This window comes from Anastrepha ludens, chromosome 6 (assembly GCF_028408465.1).
Source record: "Anastrepha ludens isolate Willacy chromosome 6, idAnaLude1.1, whole genome shotgun sequence".
NCBI lineage: Eukaryota > Metazoa > Arthropoda > Insecta > Diptera > Tephritidae > Anastrepha > Anastrepha ludens.
The window spans coordinates 30,794,875-30,816,593 of NC_071502.1; the positions used below are offsets into that span (position 1 = coordinate 30,794,875).

Sequence of the window (21,719 nt, forward strand, 5' to 3'; positions counted from 1 at the left end):
AGCTGTGACCGAAGGTTCTGCAGGTGAATACCCCCGCAACCATTAGCCTCCTCGCGGATTTCGCTGCCAGGTTTTCCGCCTTGAGGTCAAGCAAAATAATTAGAAAATATTTACAAAATGTCAGAAAAGCGACAATAAAAATACTTCAAATTTTATTAAAAAATAAACTTTACTACACGCATAAAAAAGTATGCCCTGGGGCAAAATATGTCCAAATTTTTTTTTTTTTTTGAATTATTTAGTAAAATCAAATCAGCCAACCTGTAATCCATAAGCAACCCGTTCCACTCATTCATCTTCAAATTTTCATTCATATTTTCTAGTAATTGGAAAAGAAAATGGCATAAACTTCTCACCCGCGCCCATATAAAATTTCGATTGAAACTCAACCCAGTGCAAACGCAACGTGTGCAGGAATGCCGATAAGCCTTCCATTACCACAAGAATGGCTATAGTTAAAGCGGTCCATAGCCAGAATACTGCATATAGTATAATACTGCCCATGAAGCCATGTTGTCCTGTGAGTGGAATTCGCAGCACCATCGTCCAGAGCACCGAAGACAATTGATTGTGCGCCAGTGACAACGCCCATAGACGCAAATATGAGGCCGTATGCGAAACGGAGCCCAAAACACTTTCGATACAATGTATGCCCTGATGTATCCAAACTTCGGCCATATCCACAGTCTCCTCTTCTAAGTCTTGAAGTGCACTTGAAGCTGAGCCCTTAATATGCTCCACTCCGTAAATTTGTAGGGTTTTGCGTACGCTGGACAATGTTGCTTGCTTCACCTTATGCTTCCTTTCATCATCCTTAATGGCTTTGTTGCGCTTCTGTTCATATTGTAATTGTATTGGTTTGCCAAGCAGCAAAACCGGAATCGCACAAAAAGCGAGAAAAATTAAAATATATTGCAAGCCATTTTGAAATGTAAACATTTCCATTTCGCAACCAACTTTCACATCCTTCGTGCCGTCTTTGAAGAGCATCATGTTGATGAACATAATCAATATTGAAGGAGCGCATGCACTATTGTAGGGAGTGCCATAGTGGCCGCCAAATATACTCCATTTTATGAATACCAAAATGATTAGATAAAGAAAGAGACAACACAAGAAAACTATCTGCGGCACAAAGACAAAATATAAATCCACCGAATTTTTAAAATACCTACTATTCCACGCCGATAAGCTCAGCCCGAAGATCATATGGATCACTCCCAAAATAATAGCTATTTTCATTTTTAGCGAATTGAAGGTGGTAATAGCATGCGAACCCGATATATCCCATATTGGATCCATACCAAATATATACGGCGTGCCAAGATAATTCTCGGACTTTGCCGGGTCCAGCTGTAGATAGAGATTTCTCATTACCACACTAGTCGTGTAGTTAACCCTCCAATGCGAGCCAAATATATTTAAGGCTTTGGAGAATATATCGTTGTAAATAAAACCGGTGTAGATGGAGAAAATACCCATTAGCAATACGACATAACGACCGGCGAAGATCAAACCGAAAACTTCATTGGGATTTCTGTCATTCTTCAGATTATCTTCAAGTTTTTTCTCCTTAAGGCACATCCACGCAGCGAATAGCATCATTATCATACCATGGCCCACATCGCCGAACATGATGGAAAACAAAAAGGGGAAGGTGATGATAACATAAGGCGCTGGATTCAGTTCCTTATACGAAGCTATGCCATAGGCATCTACGAGACTTTGAAAGCCCCTCGTAAACTTGTTCAATTCAAAGTAGGTAGGTGGTTCGCGTACACGTGTCTTGAATTTCTGTTCGGTGATGATGGGGGGGAAAGCTGTGGCGCCATTCGACGAACGTAAAGCGGCTTCTAATAAAGTTGTACGAGTTTGCGCAATACTAATCGAAGGTATCCAGCACTCCGCCACCAAATACTTTTCATTTTCCAATTGATGTATATTCGCCATTTTGTTCATGGCATTGTAAATCATTAGACTTTTAGTAACTTTTGAACGCCAAATACACAGTTCCACTGCAGCCATGTTGAGTATTCTACGACGCTGTGCCTCTATTTGTTCCAATACTAACTCGACGTCGGCCAATTCCAAAGCAATTCGTTTGCGATACTCCAGACGATCATCAGCCGATTGCGGATAGTCATGCAATTGTACTGAGAAAGACTGGCACAATTTGAAGATTTTCGCACGCAACAAATCGCCAACGAATAAAATTACAAAAGCAAATTTTCGCCCACTTCGCTGTGCCTGTGTTGAATCTGCGGACACGGATGGAATTTCGGCGCGTCGTATATAAAAATTGCCGCGACAGATACGCCAGCAGACCCGCTCGAAGGCATGAAATTTTTCGACCAGTATTGTGCCTGTGTAGAATCCCAGATGCGCCTGGTTGTCGCGTGTGGTGGCTTGTAGTCGATCATGTAGAACAGTCATTATCATACTATTGGTCCAAGCCATGACAGCCTCACGGTTGTTGGTACCCATAAAGAACGCCTCGGCACGCGAGAGCACAAAAAGTTGTTCATTCATGATTTGTTGCTTCTCCTCTAGTACTTCCTTCTCCGATAATACAGCAGTCAGCTCTGCCTGTATTTCCTGCAACTGATCATCAATGTGTTGTAAGTCACTCTCCACGGGTATCTCATCGATGTCCACGTTCGGATAGTAGACGGTGGTCAGTTGACAATCATCGATTTCCGCCTGTAGTTCCTTCAATATTACTAAGACTTCATTACAATGCTGCACTTCACTGACAAAGTTCATGCACGCCACATAGTAACCATCAGAATGGTTAATAAATTGCACTTTTCCCTCCATGCCCAGACTGTACAGGCAATCAAAGGCCAACTCGCGATGCAAAAGCATTTGACAAAGTGACATTTTTTCGCTGCGAAAAAAGGAGGGCAAGTCGTCAATTCCTGAGGCTGCACGAAGAATATCAAATGGATTTTCTTTATCGTTCTCAATTTCAGACATTGTGTACAATTCGTTTGGAAAAATCTTTTATAAAATATGGTTTGAAAAGAGCAACAATGATATTTGGTGAAAATATTTTTTCAAACTTCCAATTCAAAGCAGACAAGGCAAATATTTGAAATAATATTCGAAACACGAATGTAGCGAGTTTATATTTATACAGTACAGCCTATTTCAAGGCGCATTCATTAAAGGGGGTGCCACTATGCCAACAACAATACTTTGTACGTTTGATTGTCAAAGCAAAGTAGAAAGCAAAGAATGAATTCGCCTTGATTTTATTCTGTGCTGACAGCCACATGGATACGGCGAAAAAAAAAACAAATCAGCTGATTTACTAACACCAGCTTTAATATATTCGCCTTGGGAGAAAACAATGAATTAATTCGCCTTGGTTTTATTCTGTGCTGACAGCCACATGAACACGGCGAAAGAAAAAAACAAATCAGCTGATTTGCCGATACCACCTTCGATATATTCGCCTTGGTAGAAAACAAAGAATGAATTCGCCTTGGTTTTATTCTGTGCTGACAGCCACATGAACTCGGCGAAAGAAAAAAACAAATCAGCTGATTTGCCGATACCACCTTCGATATATTCGCCTTGGCCTATTTCCAATAGATAGGCTTATGTAAAGAGTGGTTAAATTTCAAGGGCCGATGTTGAATGTGAACCACACCTAAACGTCAACGACACCGTTGGACTTCTTTCTTTGGGGTTATTTGAAAGAAAAGGTGTACACCGATAAGTCAGCAACAATTCAAAAGCTAAAAGATGAGATAATTCGGCACATTAACGGCATAGAACCTCAATTATGCCTCAGCGTCATCGAAAAATTGAGCCATCAGATGGAGGTGTGTCGCCGAGGCCGCGGCGGCTATTTGGCCAATACTTTGCTTTATGCGTAATTGAGCCATACCAATAATATCATTATAAAGAGAAATTAAAATAATATCTTAAAAAAATTGTATTTTATTCAAAATCAACACCGGCCCTTAAAACTTAACCACTCTTTACAATAGTATATATAACAACAAGAACAATTCAAACTGCAATAGTAGCACCAATAGCACTCAACGTCAAACGTAACAAATGAAAAGTCATACGCGGACTTGGACAGCAGGCAGCTGACAGCTACTGTCCTCACGTTCAAGTAGTTAATGTAAGCTGACGCCACTAAACAACCAATGGCAAACGCTCATTCAATAATTGCAGCCGGCAGCCTCGGAACCAAGCTCGTATGGAAGGGAAGGCCAATCGCCTGGGGGAAGCCCAGTCGCCTATGAATTTTAAAACTCCGATTAACAAAACCAAATTAAAAAAGCAATATATGAAAACCGATGGGGTGGCAATGGGAAAGTGATGCGCAATATATTGTCACTCCTTTTCAATTGACAGCCTTACCCTATGTAAAAACTTGGTGGCTCCGGTTTAATTCGCCAACGAGGCTCTGTCGACCGAGTAAAAGACTGTATTACCTTATCATCGGCGAAAAGGAAATGCCTCGCCCTCCTTTGCCAGCTTGGCGGCATGACCGGCAGCACCGGAATCAAGCTCGGCTGCGGAGGAAAGTCAACCACCTACCCATCTTAAAACTGTGTTTAACGAAACCAAAGTAAACAAGCAGAAATTCTAATTGGAGTCATGCGTGATATTTATTTTTGTATTGAAGGAAAAACCGAACACCGTCAGCAAAAAAATGATCAAAATGCAAGGCGATTTTTTAGCCACGAGAATCCTTCACTTTGTATTACTAAAATTCAATAGGCTATAAAACTTCACACGTAGAATTTTTCAGAAAATTCTGAATAAAAAGTATGCAATTTTGTTGAAAATTTATTGAAGGTTTTTTTATGTAGTTTGCACAAATTTTATATATTTGCCATACATTCCATTCGTTTTTTGCTTTGTGAATAAACCAGCTTCGACTAAGGCATTGGAAGCCAACATTACCAAAGTTATTCACGAGATACCGGTCGAAGTTTTCCAAAAAGTTAATCAAAATTAGTGTTTACGGATGTATAGGGCTGCCAATATTCGACGGACCCATCTGGCAACCCTGTATTCTTTGACAGAGACGTCAGATCGCTTAATCATATACCGCGTTGGAAGCGTCAGTCCAAGCAGATTTTTACCATGGAAGAGTACACGCCACGCGAGCGCTCCCAAGTTGTTAAAATTTACGTTCAACAAAAGAAGTCAATTGTGAAAACTCAACGTGCGTATAAAAAATTAAATAATGTGAAAAGTGCGCCTTCTAAGAACACCATTAAACGTTTGTACGAAAGGTTTTCGACTGGTGATGCTCTTTCTAATCCAAAGAGGCCAAATCAAAACCGACCAAGGCGTCGCCAAGGACATCCCAAAATCGCCGTTCTCAGCGGTTGGGCATTGCTCGGACCACTTTAAAACGAATTATCCGCATTGATTTGCATTTATTCCCGTATAAGATTCAATTGACGCAAAGATTGTTGCCAGCGGACAAGCCTCGTCGATTGGAATGGGCCCAAAGTGTCATCGAAATCCGTCGGGTCCGTCGAGTATGGGCAACCCTGTACAGTTGTGGCCAACATTTGAAAGTGATTGTCTTTGAAAAATAAATGTCATGAATGGTTCTACACAAAAATAATAAAGATTTGCATTCTCGCTGTTTTATTTCAATTTAAAATCCGATATCTCTAAATTAACCACCCTTTATACATGTAAATAAATTCTTATTTGTAAATATGTATAAAAATGTAAAACTTACCGTTTCTTTGTCTGAGCAGTCGAATGTATAAAACTAGTTCCTTCCGGAGTAGTTCTTCGGTTGCCTGTGTTGGGTCTGCTGCTTAGAGCTGTATATCCGAGGCACCCGTTACGGGGCCCTGTTCTATTCGTTAACTCCTTATACTGCAAAGGTTTATAAAAGAAAAAAAAATATTGAAAAATTGACTTTGCCTTCATTTAAAATATTTTTTGCTTTATAATCAAGTCTTATACAGCAGTGAAACATACAAACTGCAATATTTTGCCTCAGTGTTTGTAGAATATTAACATACGCCAAGTCTTGAAAAATACCCATAATGAGAATCAACACACACCATCTTTTTGTCGATTTCAAAGCTGCATTCGACAGCACGAAAAAGGGGTCCTATATTCCGCGATATCTGAATTTGGTATCCACGCAAAACTAATGCGTCTATGCAAATTGACGTTGCTCAATATCAGCAGCGTCGTTAGAATTGGGGACGACCTCCCCGAGCTGTTTGATACCAAACGAGGTTTCAGACAGGATGACTCGCTGTGGTGTGACTTCTTTAACCTGATGTTGGAATCGCAGAACTTAATCGTTCAGGCACAATTTTTTATATATTTAATTGGTGCGCACACCCTTTTTGGTGTTTGGTCGAGCTCCTCCTCCTATTTGTAGCGTGCGTCTTGATGTTGTTCCACAAATGGAGGGACCTCCAGTTTCAAGCTGAATACGAACGGCAGAAATTTATTTATGAGGAGCTTTTTCATGGCAGTAATACACTCGGAGATTTGCTATTGCCTGATGAGGGGCGACCGCTATTAGAAAACACTTTTTTTTCATTTAGGTCTTTCACTAATATTCGAGTCAACGTTCTCTTTGAATTTCGAATGGTAGTCACACACTAACCCATTCGGCTATGGCAGCCGAATACGAGTGTCAATTGCTGGCGATTTTGACATCATCGGTCTTAATAACCACGCTGTTAGTTCATCCTCTTCCAAACTGGATGAAGAAGCAAAGCTAATAGGTCTGGTAGTGAACAAAATGAGGTGCCTCCTGTCATCAATCAATCAGTCGGCGCACTCGCGTATCGGCACCCACGTCACTATTCACACTTATGATTTCGAGGTTGTAAGAGGACTAGGTTTATCTAGAAACCAGCATTAACACCGAAAACAATGGCAGCCTTGAAATCCAACGTAGAATCTCTCTTGGCAACGAGTGCTACTTTGGACTAAGTAGGCAACGGAGTAGTAAAGTCCTCTCTCGACGAAAAAAACTAAGACTCTACAAGGCCCTTATCATGCCCGTCCTAACGTATGGCGCAGAAGCTTGGACGATGACAATATCCGATGAGGTGTCCCTTGTCCCGTTTCACGCTGGCGACGGTGAGTATCGTAGGCGATGGAACAATGAACTGTCAGAGGTGTCAGCGAAAAGTCAGCAGATTATATTTGAGACCTTTTAAAAGATTTTAATAACTAAATAAGTTTTCAGTTATGGCTCATGGCTTTTATGAGTAAGATAAGACACATTAAAAGTTTTGCTTTGTAATCAGAGCGAAATAATTTTTGGACATTTTTATGCCAATATAGACGATTTTTCATCCAATTTTCTAACCTCGAAATCATAACTGTCAGCAGTGCGCAACCTGTCAACAGGCATCGTGGCTTATAGGCAACTCTTTTGAAGCTTTAAAATCGAGAATAAGGTGGTGTGTGTCATTTTTTTTCCTAGTCTTGGCGTATTGTGAATATCTGATCGAATGCGCCAGCTCACACTGCTGAAATGAAAAGTAACTTCATTGCGCGTTTTGGTAGTGAAGAAATTCGTTCATCGCCATATTTTCAAAGGAAGGAAGATAATTGGAAAGCAATGAAGAGATAATAAAAGCGGTTAATGCTGAACTTAGCGCCAAAAATGCGCTAAAAACCCTTTTTTTAGAAGGGATTACAATAGAAATAAATATAAAAAAAAAATTTTAATTGTTTATTAGTACTTAAACTTTATAGAAAAATTTATTTTAATTTTTCTTTACAAAAATCAGTGTATATAAAATCACGTGGCTCAAACTACAATAAAAAAAAATTGTTCCACGGTTTGTAAAAAAGTAAAAAAATTCAATATAAAATTGTGGTTATAGTCTGGCGAGCCAAATTTTGAATTTCGAAAAATTTTGAAAAAAGTATGCGTTTCACGTTATAAGTGTCTCACTTTAATTATGTTTATAAAATTTTTTATTAAAAATATCATATTTAAAAAAAAAAACTGTATGAGTTATGCGCACCGTGTCGGAAAAAGTAGTTTTGAGAAAAACGAGTTTAAAGTTTGAGGTGCAGGAGCGCGCGGATCGCTCTCTAACTAATTAGTGGGCTGCAGAAGCTATAATATTGAGAATTTCCGCATGAAAATCTCACAGTATATTCTTAAGATACCATACTTTCGAAATACCCAACTCCATGGACTCAAAAATTAAAAAAATGTATTGAAATTAATGGTAAGGAGAGGGTGTTGTGGAAAGGATAAAAAATAATGAAGAAATAAAAAAATAAAAAATAAATTGTTTTTTTTCAGTTCAATTTACCGAACTTTTGTTAGTCCACACGTACTTTCATATCCGTTATTCTATGTATATATTCTCCTTTTTAGCCTTATTCTTCATATTCATGTCGCCTGTTTTTTGGAAGCCGCATAGAACAGGCGTATCTTAGTTCTTGGAGATGCATAAAATGCTGATGGTTATTGTAATTAATAACCCTATACCGTCATCTTTCGATGCGCGTTCTTATTTTCAAGTTTTCATCTTTTGTTTTGCTCTAATTTTTGTGGTGATTAAAAATTAATTAAACATAAAAATAAAATCCATTGTGGACTTGTCAACGCATACAGGGTGAACGATATGAAGTGTTACCTATTCAAAACACCATAACTTTTTTGTGTGAAATTAGTTTTTATTGATTTCAAAGACAAAATTGCTCAAAAATGATTACAATTTATATTCACTTTAGCTCGATATGACCACCTTTTGCCTTGACTATAGCCTTCAAACGGTCAAAAAATGAGTTGCATGCTGCACGACTGTGATCTTGCGGTATTTTGGCCCATTCTCGTACAACCGCTTTTTTCAGCGCATCCATACTGGCATATTTTTTAGTCCTCTCCTTGCTCTCCAAAATGGACCAGATGGAATAGTCCAACGGATTTGCGTCTGGCGAATTCGAAAGCCATTGTGTGGACGAAATGAAGTGTGGAACATGATTTTTTAATCATTCTTGGTTCACACGAGCTTTATGACACGGTGCCGAGTCCTGTTGGAACGTCCATGGTCTACGACCGAAATGTTTGCGTTGCGTGTCCACGGCTCTAAAGCAGCTTCTAAAACATTTTCCCGATCATAAGTCGCATTCACTTTGACACCAGACTCGATAAAAACGATTGGAGAGCGTCCATCAGCGGTTACTGCGGCCCAAACCATTACTTGTAATGGGAAATTGCTTCGAGTGGCCATACGTAGGCTCAAATTCTCATATGAGCGTTCGGTCAAGTAAACACGATCGTTGTGAGTGTTTATGAACTGCTCAATTGGGAAATTTTTTTCATCAGAAAACACAATGTTAGAAAATTCGCCACGTTCGTGCAAGCGCAACAACTCCTTTGCTCTCTCGCATCGAACTTTTTTTCGCTGGGGTGAAAGATCGTTTGCTTTTTGGAACTTGTAAACCTTGATCTTGAGCTCATTTTTCAATATGCGTCGAATACTGTCTTGCGATATTTTCAGTTCTTTGGCCATTTTTCTTCCACTTCGACGTGGATTTCGTTCAAGTCGAGCCTTCACTTGCCGAATCATTTCTGGCGTTGTTGCGGTTTGTTTTGCAGTATTGGTCCACCGCCATAGCGTTTTGCAATCCTACCAGTATGATTGTAACGTTTTCTAGTGCGTTACACAAACATTTTATTCACTTTGAGGTGACTGAGCTCACGAACAATGGTTGGTTGTGATTTTACAGCCAAATATAACGCAATCACACTATTACGTTTGAATTCCATCACAGAAAAAAAAAATGCAACAAAACTGAGACGCAAATGCTTTTGATGGCTTATAAGCAATATATTGAACTGTCATTAGAACAATTTTGACGTTGATGTCATTAGCTGTTTTACAGATACAAGCAGTGTGAAGTTGGCAAGCACTTCATATCGTTCACCCTGTAGTATCCTTTTAGCATGAATGAATGGCGAAGGATGACGTTGGTGCACAAAAAATAAGCATGACAATCCAGGGTTAATAATATAAGAGTGTTAGCGAAAACTCATATCCCTATCCATATCCCATTTCATGAAATTTTTATATTTAACCAACTTTTTTCGCCAATTCCTGAAGGAACACAACACCCAGCATAAGACTTGACGACCATTGAATATCATTTTAAAAAATATTAAACTTGTTTAAATGCGATTGGTGGAAATTTTCGTATTCATTTATGTAGTGCATGCAAGTCTGCGTGAAGTAAAAAGTTGTCAAAGTGTACCCACGCAGTGCGATAAAATTGTCAGCTTTTGCGCACGTCGAAGGCCCACGCAAATCTTAGCGCAGCGACAAGAAATTCAACAAAAACTCAATATAGGAAATATTAAAAAAAAATAAATAAATGTATATATACGAAAAGCACGACATGCGGAGTATAGGAAACAATACAAAAAAATAAGTATGCGAGTATAAAAGCACGACATGAGGAGTGTGGCAATGCATTAACCGTCAGGCAGCTGTCAATTTTTGCCCGCATCGTACAGTTGAAAACTGTTCGTACCCGCCTACCTTCGTCCCATTTGAATTGAGTCCAGCGCCCTTGTGCCAAAAAATGTCGAAACAAAATAAATGAAGACAAAAGTGAAGGAAAACCCATTGGGAAAAAATAAATATATTAAGAAACAAGAAACAAACTTAGTGACCCACTTTTCATGCAAAAGGCGCATCCTTCTATTCAACATTGGACAGTGTGGAAATTTGAATGAATATATATACATATACATACATATATGTATCTGTAACCCCTCACATATGGGCATGCACATTTCTTCTTCTTCTCAGCATCACGTGCGAATGAATGCTTTTGCGGGCGACTTAAATCACGCTTAAAATAACCCTTTGCAAAGTGCGCAAAAATTAACGAAAAAAAAAAAATAAATAAATACAAAAATACAAAAAAAAAACACACACAATTTAAGTCATCTACGACCGCTCCGCACTGTTGTAACTGCGTCAATATTTTTATTATTTTATTATCTGTACATAATTCCTGTGAGTAGAATAGGCACCAAAATAATTTCTCACTCATAAACTTGCTCACGAGTTCTCGGCTCGTACACGAGTAGAACTTTTGTTTTATTTTTAAACATTTGTGCAATGTATAGTTCACAAATAGCCATTTACATGCTACGCAAAAGTCCAATACACATGTCGAAAAGGAACAAAGAAGACTGGTCAGACGGATTCTGCACAAAGCAAAAAAGCTAATAACAAAGAACTGAAAATTTCTGGTAACGTCTCTATATATAGTATACTTATATAGAGAAGACATCCAACACATTAGTGTGGAAAAGTATGTTTGTGTAATAGGGATGACAGTACCGAGATCCCGAAAATTGTCGTGAAAATTTCGGCACTGTAGGCAAACAGTTATTTGTTAAATTCGACTGTAGGCAAGGAGTACCGAAATTTTCGGGATTGGTAACAAAATACACCACTCAGGTATTTCCTTTGTGAGTTGGAAGAGCTCAGCACTGTGAAAATCAGGAATCAGCTGAAGTGTTTGAATAGTTCACATTGGTTTTAGGGAGATCAAGACAACTTTCCCATACGGCGTCACAATGGACTATGAACCTGAGTGTGTCTCATAGTGAGGAATTGCTACAACCTAACCTAATCTTGTTTCGTAACCATCCAGCAAATTTTGAGCCTATTTAAAAATCGAGCTTAAGAACCAAACTCTTGACTGCATGGTTTTCTAATGCAAGAAGACTTTGTCCATCTTCTGCCACCATCACCGAATATGATGTAATTATGCAACTTGGCGTAGCTAAAGAAGCCGGTGGCTCCCTTTTGGCTGCGCTATATCCATGTCCCTGTAAAATTCATTTAGGTTATCCTCTGATCGTCTTTGCCGGAAAAGGCAGTGGAGGAGTTCCAATGCACTAGAATGATTGAGAAACACCTAAAAAGAAGCCCGAGAAATAATGGATCCATCCATGTCTAGCTTCAATAATAAAAGTTCGTTGATTGTATTGAGTTGGTGTCGCTATCTCTAGGATTGGATCTAATCACTAGTAGTCCAATTTTATTGTTATTTAGTCCAATGAACGCTATCTTCTACGAACTCTCGCTTAACTACTGAAGTAGTTCTCTATTTTAAGGGGTATAACATATGTGGGTGCTAGTGACTGTGGCAACGAGCTTGCTGACGAATTCGCTAACGGTGGTTCCTTGGAATGTTCAATTGGACCAGAGCCAATTTTAGAACCAGAGCATTGCGGGAACAGTTGGATACAAAACAACTAACTATTTACGAAAAAGCCTGTCAGTGAATGGTAACAAAGTTCCTTCTGAGACAAAGGAAAAGTTAGCTACGAGCCCTGACAGCCCTAATTACGGTGCAGAATCCATGGGAAGGGCATTCGATCAGCATAGGCATCATCGACGATCGATTGCGTACATTTTATTTTAAGAATGAGGATAGTGCAGCGCGTTTTCTTTGTCTATCTGGCTTTCGCAAGACTTAGATGGCATATTTTTGGGTCAGATCTAGAACGAGCTAGATTCTCTTTCCCTCGACAAATTGCTTAGATTCAATTGCAAATCTGGGCAGTTCTTTGGGGAGTAATGAATTCCATCTCCACCTGTTACTCCCTACACTTTTAAATTCTCTCTAAACACTCTCTTGGCCTTAAGTGCACCGGGCAATATTGGCTGAATGATTGAAAAAACATTTCCGGCCATTCACAATTCCATTCAAGCCATTTTGAAAGTTCCATAGTACATAGTTCCATACAACACACTTCGCTCATTGGATTAATGATGTGTCTTGAGCACAAGAGGCACAATATTCAGATGCAAAATTTAGCTATTGTTACCTTCGCCCAACTTCTTAAAATTTGTTATACTTCAGCATGTCCTGCATTTAAGCAACTATTTTCCCCAATGCATGAGCACTTTATTCTTTAATCTCATATTGCATTTATTTATAATTCATAGAAGAAATTACCCCATCCACTCATTCTTATTGCCGTCAGATCCAATAACCTTTTAAACAAAACCTTACTACCGCATGGGATTTTTATGTCTACAACTCTACATTGATTGGCTGTCTTCTATCTTCTTAACCGATTTATAATCGTTTATTTTATTTGATCTTATTCCTTTTTCCAATTAACCGCATACGCCTTAAGTCGACATTTACAACTCATTATGTTAGTGAGTATGGGGCTGCGTTATCGAAACCGCGTGAAAATGACAGAAAAGAAGAATCGTGATTTAATTGAAAGTTAAATGCACCCACCGCGCTCAGTTGGTCGTGGCCATGGTCGGAAAAGATGTCGGATAATTAATTTAAAGCGACGGCTGTAAGTGCCTACAGGCCAACATATACAGATGGATATGCGTGTGTGTGTGTGTCATAAAAAAATATGCGTGCATACAATTAACTGGAAGAGTGTTTATACATACATACATATGCATTCATTTTACAGCAATTCACACGCCCCACACACCAACACACGCGAGCTCATAGTCATATCTGTATATTGTCTCATCATTTCCTTGGCTTTTTTGCTGATGTCCAAGTGATTTCGTCCTTCACTCGGACATCCAACACTCGCCTTTCGCTTTATGTTTTTGTATTGCGTATTTTGTGTATGTATTTATGTGCATATGTTTAATAAATATTTTTATATCTGAAATGCAATTAAAACCATTGCATGCGCCGCAAACCGATAATGGAATCATTTTTACACTTTAACTTAATTAAAATTCATTTGACGAAACCAACAATTGGCAATCAACAGGAAATGCATTTCATTCCACAGTAACTATAATTAATATTCGAAAACTCGTAATACAGCATCAATTAGTAGCAAAAAATACGTATTTGTAGATGTAATTATTTGCTATTCGAAGTTCGTTGGAATAGCAGGTCGTTTATGCCACCAACGGCAAAATTTTAATGATGCATTGAAGCCTTTCCAGGTTATAAATTTCGTTTACCTATTTTTGTACCAAAAGTTCGTTTTTTTGCTCTGACATTCAGACTCTCGATTTTGCGTGTGCGTGATACCACGTCAAGTGGTACAAGCGGACCTTGTAGTAAATTTTCTGAAAATTGCTCTATGTAGGCTTGAGTGTAATAAGGAAAACTTTGAAAAATAATTTATAATTTTGGAATTTATTCATTTTTTAGTTTCGAAAAATTTTAAATGAAAAATTTTCTGAAAATTGAATTTAAAAAAAAAATTTATAATTTTGAAATTTATTCACTGTTGAGAATTTAAGTATTGGGTTTCTTAAAGTAAAATAAAAAATTAAATCTAATAAGAGTTTTTTTTTACTCAACATTTTTAGGAAACAATTTTTTTTTTTTCTCTCAGTTTTGACAAAATGTCATGCTCAAAAAGTTAAATATAAAATATTTGGTTGGGAAAAAAGTAATGTCGTATTTTGTCAATTGAGCGCGACATTTAAACATATCTTGCGTTGTACTTATTTGAAGACGACAATCTGTACCACAAGTGTCTCCTTGACACTGTTGTGATCGTACGTTTCAGTCTTAAGTTATAGCGCGTCAAAGATGGAGTCCACAAAGCAAGAAATTCGTCATATTTTACGTTTTTACTGCCTTAGAGGTAAAAATGCAACGAAGGCGGCGGAAAAAATTTGTGAAGTTTATGGGCCTGATACTGTAACAATTCGCACAGCACAGCGTTGGTTCGATCGATTTCATTCTGGTGTAGTAGCTGTTGAAGATGCACCTCGTACTGGTAGGCCAATCGTCGTAGAGACTGATAAAATCGTTGAAACCATCCAAAGAGGCCGACATGTGAGCATTCACTCAATTAGTCAGGAACTAGGTGTAGACCACAAAACCGTTTGGAACCATTTGCAGAAGATTGGATTCCAAAAAAAGGTGGATGTTTGGGTGCCACACGTGATGACGCAAAAAAATCTCTTGGACCGCATCAACGCTTGCGATTCTCTGCTAAAACGGAACGAACTTGACCCATTTTTGAAGCGGATGGTGACTGGCGATGAAAAGTGGCCGCGAGCCGGCCCAAACCATCGCCAAGCCCGGATTGACCGCCAGGAAGGTTTTGCTGTGTGTTTGGTGGGATTGGAAGGGAATTATCTACTATGAGCTGCTCAACTACATATGGCCAGACCCTTAATTCGGTCCTCTACTGTGAGAAAATTGACCGTTTGAAGCAGGCGATTGACCAGAAGCGGATAGAATTGGTCAATAGGAATGGTGTTGTATTCCATCAGGACAACGCTAGTCCTCACACATCTTTGATGACCCGCCAGAAGCTACGGAAGCTCGGATGGGATGTCCTATCGCACCCACCATATAGTCCGGACCTGCCATCAAGTGACTATCATCTCTTCCGGTCCATGCAAAACGCCCTTGGTGATACCAATACCTGGTTGTCTGAGTTTTTTGCAAATAAGGAGGGTGGTTTTATAAAGTGGGGCTAATGAAGTTGCCTTCTAAAGGGTAACAAGTTTGCGAACAAAACGGGGCATATTTGAATTGAATCGGGTAATTCTAAGTACGTTAAATAAAGCGTCAAATTTCGATCTCAAATACGACATTTCTTTTTCCACAACCCAATATATAAAAATTTTTGGAATTTTTTAGAATACAATTTTTTTGGGGCTATACATTTTTAGTAAAAAATAAATATTTGTGTTTTCTCAAAAAAAAATTTTTTTTGTCTCAATACTTTTAGGCAAACATAGTTTATTTATCATTTTTGAGAAACTGGCTCACCTAAAAAGTCATATATTAGGTTCTTCTTACATTTTTTTGGAATTTTTTTAGAATAAAACATATTTGTGTTTTTTGTTCAAAACTTTTGGGACATTTTTTTCCCATTTATGAAAATCTGCGCCCCTCATAAAGTGAGATAAAGTCGCTTCATAGAATTTTTTTTTTAATTTTTTAGAATAAGACATATTTGTTTTTTTTTTAATAAAAAAAAATTTTTTTTTAAGACTTTAAGAAAAAATATTTTTTTTTTCAGAAAAAAATAAGAAAAAATGTTTTATTTTTTTAAATATATTTTTTTAAGAAAAAATATTTCTTTTTGTCTTTTTCGAAAAACTGTCTCCCTCAGAAGATGAAATATAAACTTTTGGGACATTCTTTTCCCATTTATGAAAATCTGCGCCCCTCATAAAGTGAAATACAGTCGCTTCTTAGATTTTTTTTTTAATATTTTAGAATACAACATATTTATTTATTTTTTTTTTTTCAGAAAAAAAAATTTAAAAAAAAAGAAAAATTTGAAAAAAAAATAAAAATATTTTTATTTTTTAAGAAAACATAAGAAAAAATAGTTTATTTTAAAAAAATATACAATATATATTTTTTTTAAGAAAAAATATTTTTTTTTTGTCTTTTTTGAAACACTGTCTCCCCTCGAAAGATGAAATACATCCCGTTCTTCTTCGAATATTTTTCTGCATTTCTTAGAGTAAAACGGTCTTTTTTTCAAAAGATTATTTTTTGCTAAATTTTTTTAGAAGTTTCTAGAATATAACATGCTTTTTTCAAAAAAATTTTTTTGGTCAAAACTCTTAAGAAAAAATATTTTTTTTTTGCCATTTTTGAAAAACTGGGTCCCTCAAGAAGTGAAATAAATTCTGTTTGAAATTTATTTTAATTTTTTGTTTTTTTAAGAAGATTTAAAAAAAAATTTGTTGGTCAAAATTTTTAATAAATCTATTTTCTTGTTAAATTTGAAAATCACCCGCCTCGGATTTTTTTTTTATTTTTCTTTTTATTATGCTCAGTAATTCCTGAAAGTTTCATATTGGGATTCCCTATTGTTGAGTTATATTATATTTGGAGTTATACTCCAGTTGGTAGTGCCTCGCCGTAGCCATAACCGTGACCATAGCAATCAGCTATTCTAATCAAAAATACGGGCATCACTGTAAACGCACTTATGCGCTCGTTAGATCTTGAACCTTATGTGAGTAGGCTGAGATTTTTTGGTTTTAAATTTTTGCAGCTATAAAAGTACTTGAAGATTAAAATCGAAAAACATATTTTGTAAAAAATGTCTTCGAGCTATGCTGAAAAATTCATTAATTCATTGAAAAATTAGTTTAAATTCAACTGCAGGAATTGTGCTGAAGTGACAAGAGCAAAAGCGATAATAAAAAAAAATGTTTTTAAATTTTATTAGTATGCTCATAATAAATTCTTATACTATGCAATGCATCCTTAAAATGCAGGTAATTTCTATGTATGTCTAAAATAATGCTTCTATGCTTCTTCTACGCAGTCTTCGTGAGGACAACAAAGACACTTCAAAAGCACGCGCTTTGGCCTAGCAACACCAACAGCATTCAATGGCTACTTAATAACAAAGAAATTTTACTTAAAATGTTTGCAGAAACACAGGCCATTACGAATACAAAATATTGAATTGAAAATCAAATCATATACATATATGCATTCGCACATACATACACACTTTAATGCCTGTACACAAACACAAATTTACAAATATGAAACCGAAATATGAACAAAAATTTAAGAATAAAATATTCTGTTTTTGTTTTTTATGGAAATTAAAAGATCAAAAATGCACAAAACAAATTTTCTTAAGTGAATGAGAAATAAATATTAAAAAAAAACAGAAATTAAATGCTATTAGTGAGCTAAAATTTTGCAAAATAAGAATTTCTTTTAAGAGGCTCTCGCAGCGCTAGTAAAGATTTCACTTTACACAAATTATTTAGGAACATTTTTTGTACAGCACAAAATGTAGCGAAATATTCGCAGTAGGAAAATTAAATGAATTACTGTCCGAATTATATTTAGACATTTTCTTATATCCATTGCGCACACAGTCGATGATATAAATATTGAACCGAGACGCAATGATTTCTACTAAATAAAATTAAAAAGGAAGAGATGAAGAAAATCAAAACAGTCTGAAGCGGTCAAATAAATGCGGAAAAAATAAAATTTGCAACGCATTTATTTTTATTATAAACAAAATGACGTAAATACTCGTACACGTACATGTAATGAAAAGAAGAATAGAAAGAGGAAGAAACTAAAGAAATGATTGTCTAAGAAGTAGAAACTAAAAACGCGTGGGAGCCAAGAATCAAAGCGAGTTGCGTGTGAAAAGGGAAATGAGATGGGAGAAATGAAGGAACAGTTTAAAAGATAATGTTAATAAATATTAAATATATAAATATGCACAATATATACAGCCGAGTTCACAGTAATAGCAGTGCAAAATAATGCAATGCTTCGTTCCGCGGACAGTCGGTTCTACGAGGAACGGAACGAACCGGTTTTACTATGTTTTGCTGCTACAACAACAACAATAACATAAACAATGCAATATTCTTACTATTTATTTATTCTTAAATAATTTTTTTTTTAATTTTCACTTCATTTTTTGTTTTAATTTTTTACTTAGTTCTTAAAAAAAAAATTTTTAGTTTTTAATTTTTTTTATTCATTAATTTTAAATTTTAGTTTTATTTTTTTTAATCTTTACTTTTATTTTACTTTTTAAATTTTTTTTATATTTTTTTTTAATTTTTTTCATTTGTTGTTTTTTTCATCGAAATATAGTTTTTACTACAACAAAGTAACATAACACAAAGTTTCAAATTATATAAAAAATTAAAAAGTTTTAATTAAAAAGTTTAAAATTAAAAAGTTTTAATTTTTTACTTAATTAAAAAACAAATCTTTTTAGTTTTTAATTTTTTTTATTTATTATTTTTATTTAATTTTTTTAGTTTTAAAATTTTTTTTTTAATTATTATTATTTTTTTTTAATTTTTTTTTATTTTTTTTAATTTTTTTAATTTTTTTTCAAAAATACAGTTTTTTCTACAACAAAGTAACATAACACAATGTTTCAAACTATATAAAATATTGAAAGTTTGAAATTAAAAAGTTTTAATTTTTTACTTAATTTAAAACAATTTTTTTTAGTTTTTAATTTTTTTTATTTATTATTTTTAATTTATTTTTTAGTTTTTAATTTTTTGTTTTAACTATTATTTTTATTTTATTTTTTTAATTTTTTTTTATTTATTGTTTTTTTTATCAAAATATAGTTTATACTACAACAAAGTAACATAACACAAAGTTTCAAACCATAAAAAATTAATAAAAAAAATGCACCAAAATTTTGCACTTTTTGTTCAGAATTTCTGGAAAAATTCGGGAAACGCAGTTTTGCAATGCCTTTAATTTTTTTTTCTTTGTTCACTCCACTCGGAAGCATAGGGCCTCGACAAGACTCAGTCTTGCGTTGGTTTCGTTAATCTTTGCTTTCTGATAGGGTTGGTGATTAGCCTGCCGCTACCAGTCCTAAGTAGCGAGAATGCCCACCTGTCGTTGCTTAGGACCAACGCCTTTTTACTGCTTGAAGCGCCATCTGTGTGTCAAATTTTTCTGGCAGAAGGATCACACAGATGGTTGAGGACTTCGCTAAATTTGGCGTGTCTGCGCTATTACCGCGACTGCCCGCTTCCTGTTGCTGGCGCCACTGATGCAATGCATTCAGTATTGTTACAATGCGATTTTTGAGCTACCACTAATTTGACCTTTTCTATTCTAAATCTTCTTTTTTCTTCTAAAAATTCCTTTTATTCTAAAAATTCTTGTTTTTCTTCTAAAAATTCTTTTTATTCTAAATCTTTATTCTTCTAAAAATTCTTTTTATTCTAACTCTTTTTTCTTCTAAAAATTCCTTTTATTTTAAATCTTCTTTTTTTTCTAAAACTTCTTTTTATTCTAAACCTTCTTTTTTCTTCTAAAAATTCTTTTTATTCTAAATCTTCTTTTTTCCTCTAAAAATTCTTTTTATTCTAAATCTTTTTTCTTCTAAATTTATTCTAATTCTTTTTTCTTCTAAAAATTCTTTTTATTCTAAACATTCTTCTTTTTTTCTAAAAATTCTTTTTATTCTAAAAATTCTTGTTTTTCTTCTAAAAATTCTTTTTATTCTAAATCTTTTTTCTTCTAAAAATTCTTTTTCTTCTAACTCTTTTTTCTTCTAAAAATTCCTTTTATTTTAAATCTTCTTTTTTCTTCTAAAACTTCTTTTTATTCTAAATCTTCTTTTTTCTTCTAAAAATTCTTTTTATTCTAAACCTTCTTTTTTCTTCTAAAAATTCTTTTTATTATAAATCTTCTTTTTTCTTCTAAAAATTCTTTTTATTCTAAATTGTCTTTTTTCTTCTAAAAATTCTGTTTATTCTAACACTTTTTTCTTCTACAAATTCCTTTTATTTTAAATCTTCTTTTTTCTTCTAAAACTTCTTTTTATTCTAAACCTTCTTTTTTCTTCTAAAAACTCTTTTTATTCTAAATCTTCTTTTTTCTTCTAAAAACTGCTTTTATTCTAAATCTCCTTCTTTCTACTAAAAATTATTTTTATTCTAAATCTTCTTTGTTTTCTTAAAATTCATTTTATTAAGTTTATTTAATTTTTTTTTAGTTTCGTGCACTGATAAAATAGCTTGAAATTTTAATGAAAGTTTATTTAATTTTTTTTTTTAATTTTTTCCAAGTTTGTATGCCTTTAATTATATATTTTTTGTTGTAGTGCTGTATATAATTTTTTATTTACTATATTTGTATAACAAAATACTGAAAATTAAATAAAATATAAATAAATATTCAAAATATTGCAATATGTCGCGCTGCTATTATTTTGCACGCAGCTGTATGTATGTATGCGAAAATAAGTGCCACCACGCAAAATACGCAACATCCGGCATTAAAAATTTAATTCGTATTATATGGATTTTCTTTATTATATTTCAAAAAATTGTATGAAACGAATATTTTCATAGCGAAAATTGTATTAATAATGGACGAGTTTAACATAAAATGCGCAACCAGAGATTTTGAAACTTCTCAACATTCACTTATTTCAGTTTTCGGACCCAACTCATATTTAGTTCACCCTCCAGCCACATTCCACATTTATTTAGCAGTGAATCGTTATTATTGCGCCTAAAAGTAGGCAAAGTTTGTTTCAACAAAATTGACTTATGTACAAAAAATATTTGTGTATTAACCCAGCAGCAAATTTTTTGGAAATTGGTTGTGGCGAAAATACTGCACAACAAACAACTCTTTAATGCAGAAGTTAAAACACAACTTTAAACCTGAGCAACTTAGAGTGTAAAGCAAGAAAAAAAATATGCATACAAAATTTTAATATATCGAACTATGATAATAAATCGCTTTAAGGCACATACATAAATCATAGATTAACCAAAATCCAGTAATATTTTATCAATGGCTGGGAGATTTTTTAATATTTATGAAAGCATTAACAGTTCATATTAAACACAAAAAAATGCAAGCAAGTGATTGCTCAGATATGAGCATTTTTGCATGTACAGATGCATAAATAAACACCCTGTATTCCTTTCAAAACGCCGAACTTTTTGGACATAAAAACTACCAGGGTCTATTTTTTTCTGCAAGTATCAGAGGAGATATAAACTTTTCAGGCGCGTAGCCAGGATTTTGTTTTCGAATGGGCGCTTATATCAAATCCTGCCATAAATATAAATAAAATAAATAATAAATAAATATAAATTATATAAATATAAATATGTATAAAAGAAAGTAAATGTTAGTAGGTTTTCTTGCAATACTTAGCTCTATATGTGCACATGAAAAGAACTAAGAAAAACGTTCTAAAAAAATTTAATTCCAAATAAGAAAAAAATCACTTC

The 21,719-nt window shown here is 34.8% G+C and overlaps 2 protein-coding genes across 6 annotated transcripts in view; both read right to left on the reverse strand.

Moving 5' to 3' along the window:
• Positions 1–21,719, reverse strand: part of LOC128867768 (RING finger protein nhl-1) — a 98,808-nt gene that overhangs the window by 66,243 nt on the left and 10,846 nt on the right. For all 5 annotated transcript variants that reach the window (XM_054109247.1, XM_054109245.1, XM_054109249.1 and 2 more), the window contains exon 2: positions 5,726–5,868. The gene's annotated coding sequence lies outside the window, so the exon portion shown is untranslated. The remainder of the gene's footprint in view (positions 1–5,725; positions 5,869–21,719) is intronic.
• Positions 66–3,234, reverse strand: LOC128867770 (V-type proton ATPase 116 kDa subunit a 1). The gene has a single exon (XM_054109251.1). The coding sequence runs from the start codon at positions 2,974–2,976 to the stop codon at positions 307–309; it is 2,670 nt and encodes an 889-aa protein (XP_053965226.1). The 5' UTR covers positions 2,977–3,234; the 3' UTR covers positions 66–306.

What these genes read in the sequence shown, in the direction of transcription:
- LOC128867770 (XM_054109251.1), bottom strand. Translation starts at nt 2,976, where the DNA reads ATGTCTGAAATTGAGAACGATAAAGAAAATCCATTTGATATTCTTCGT.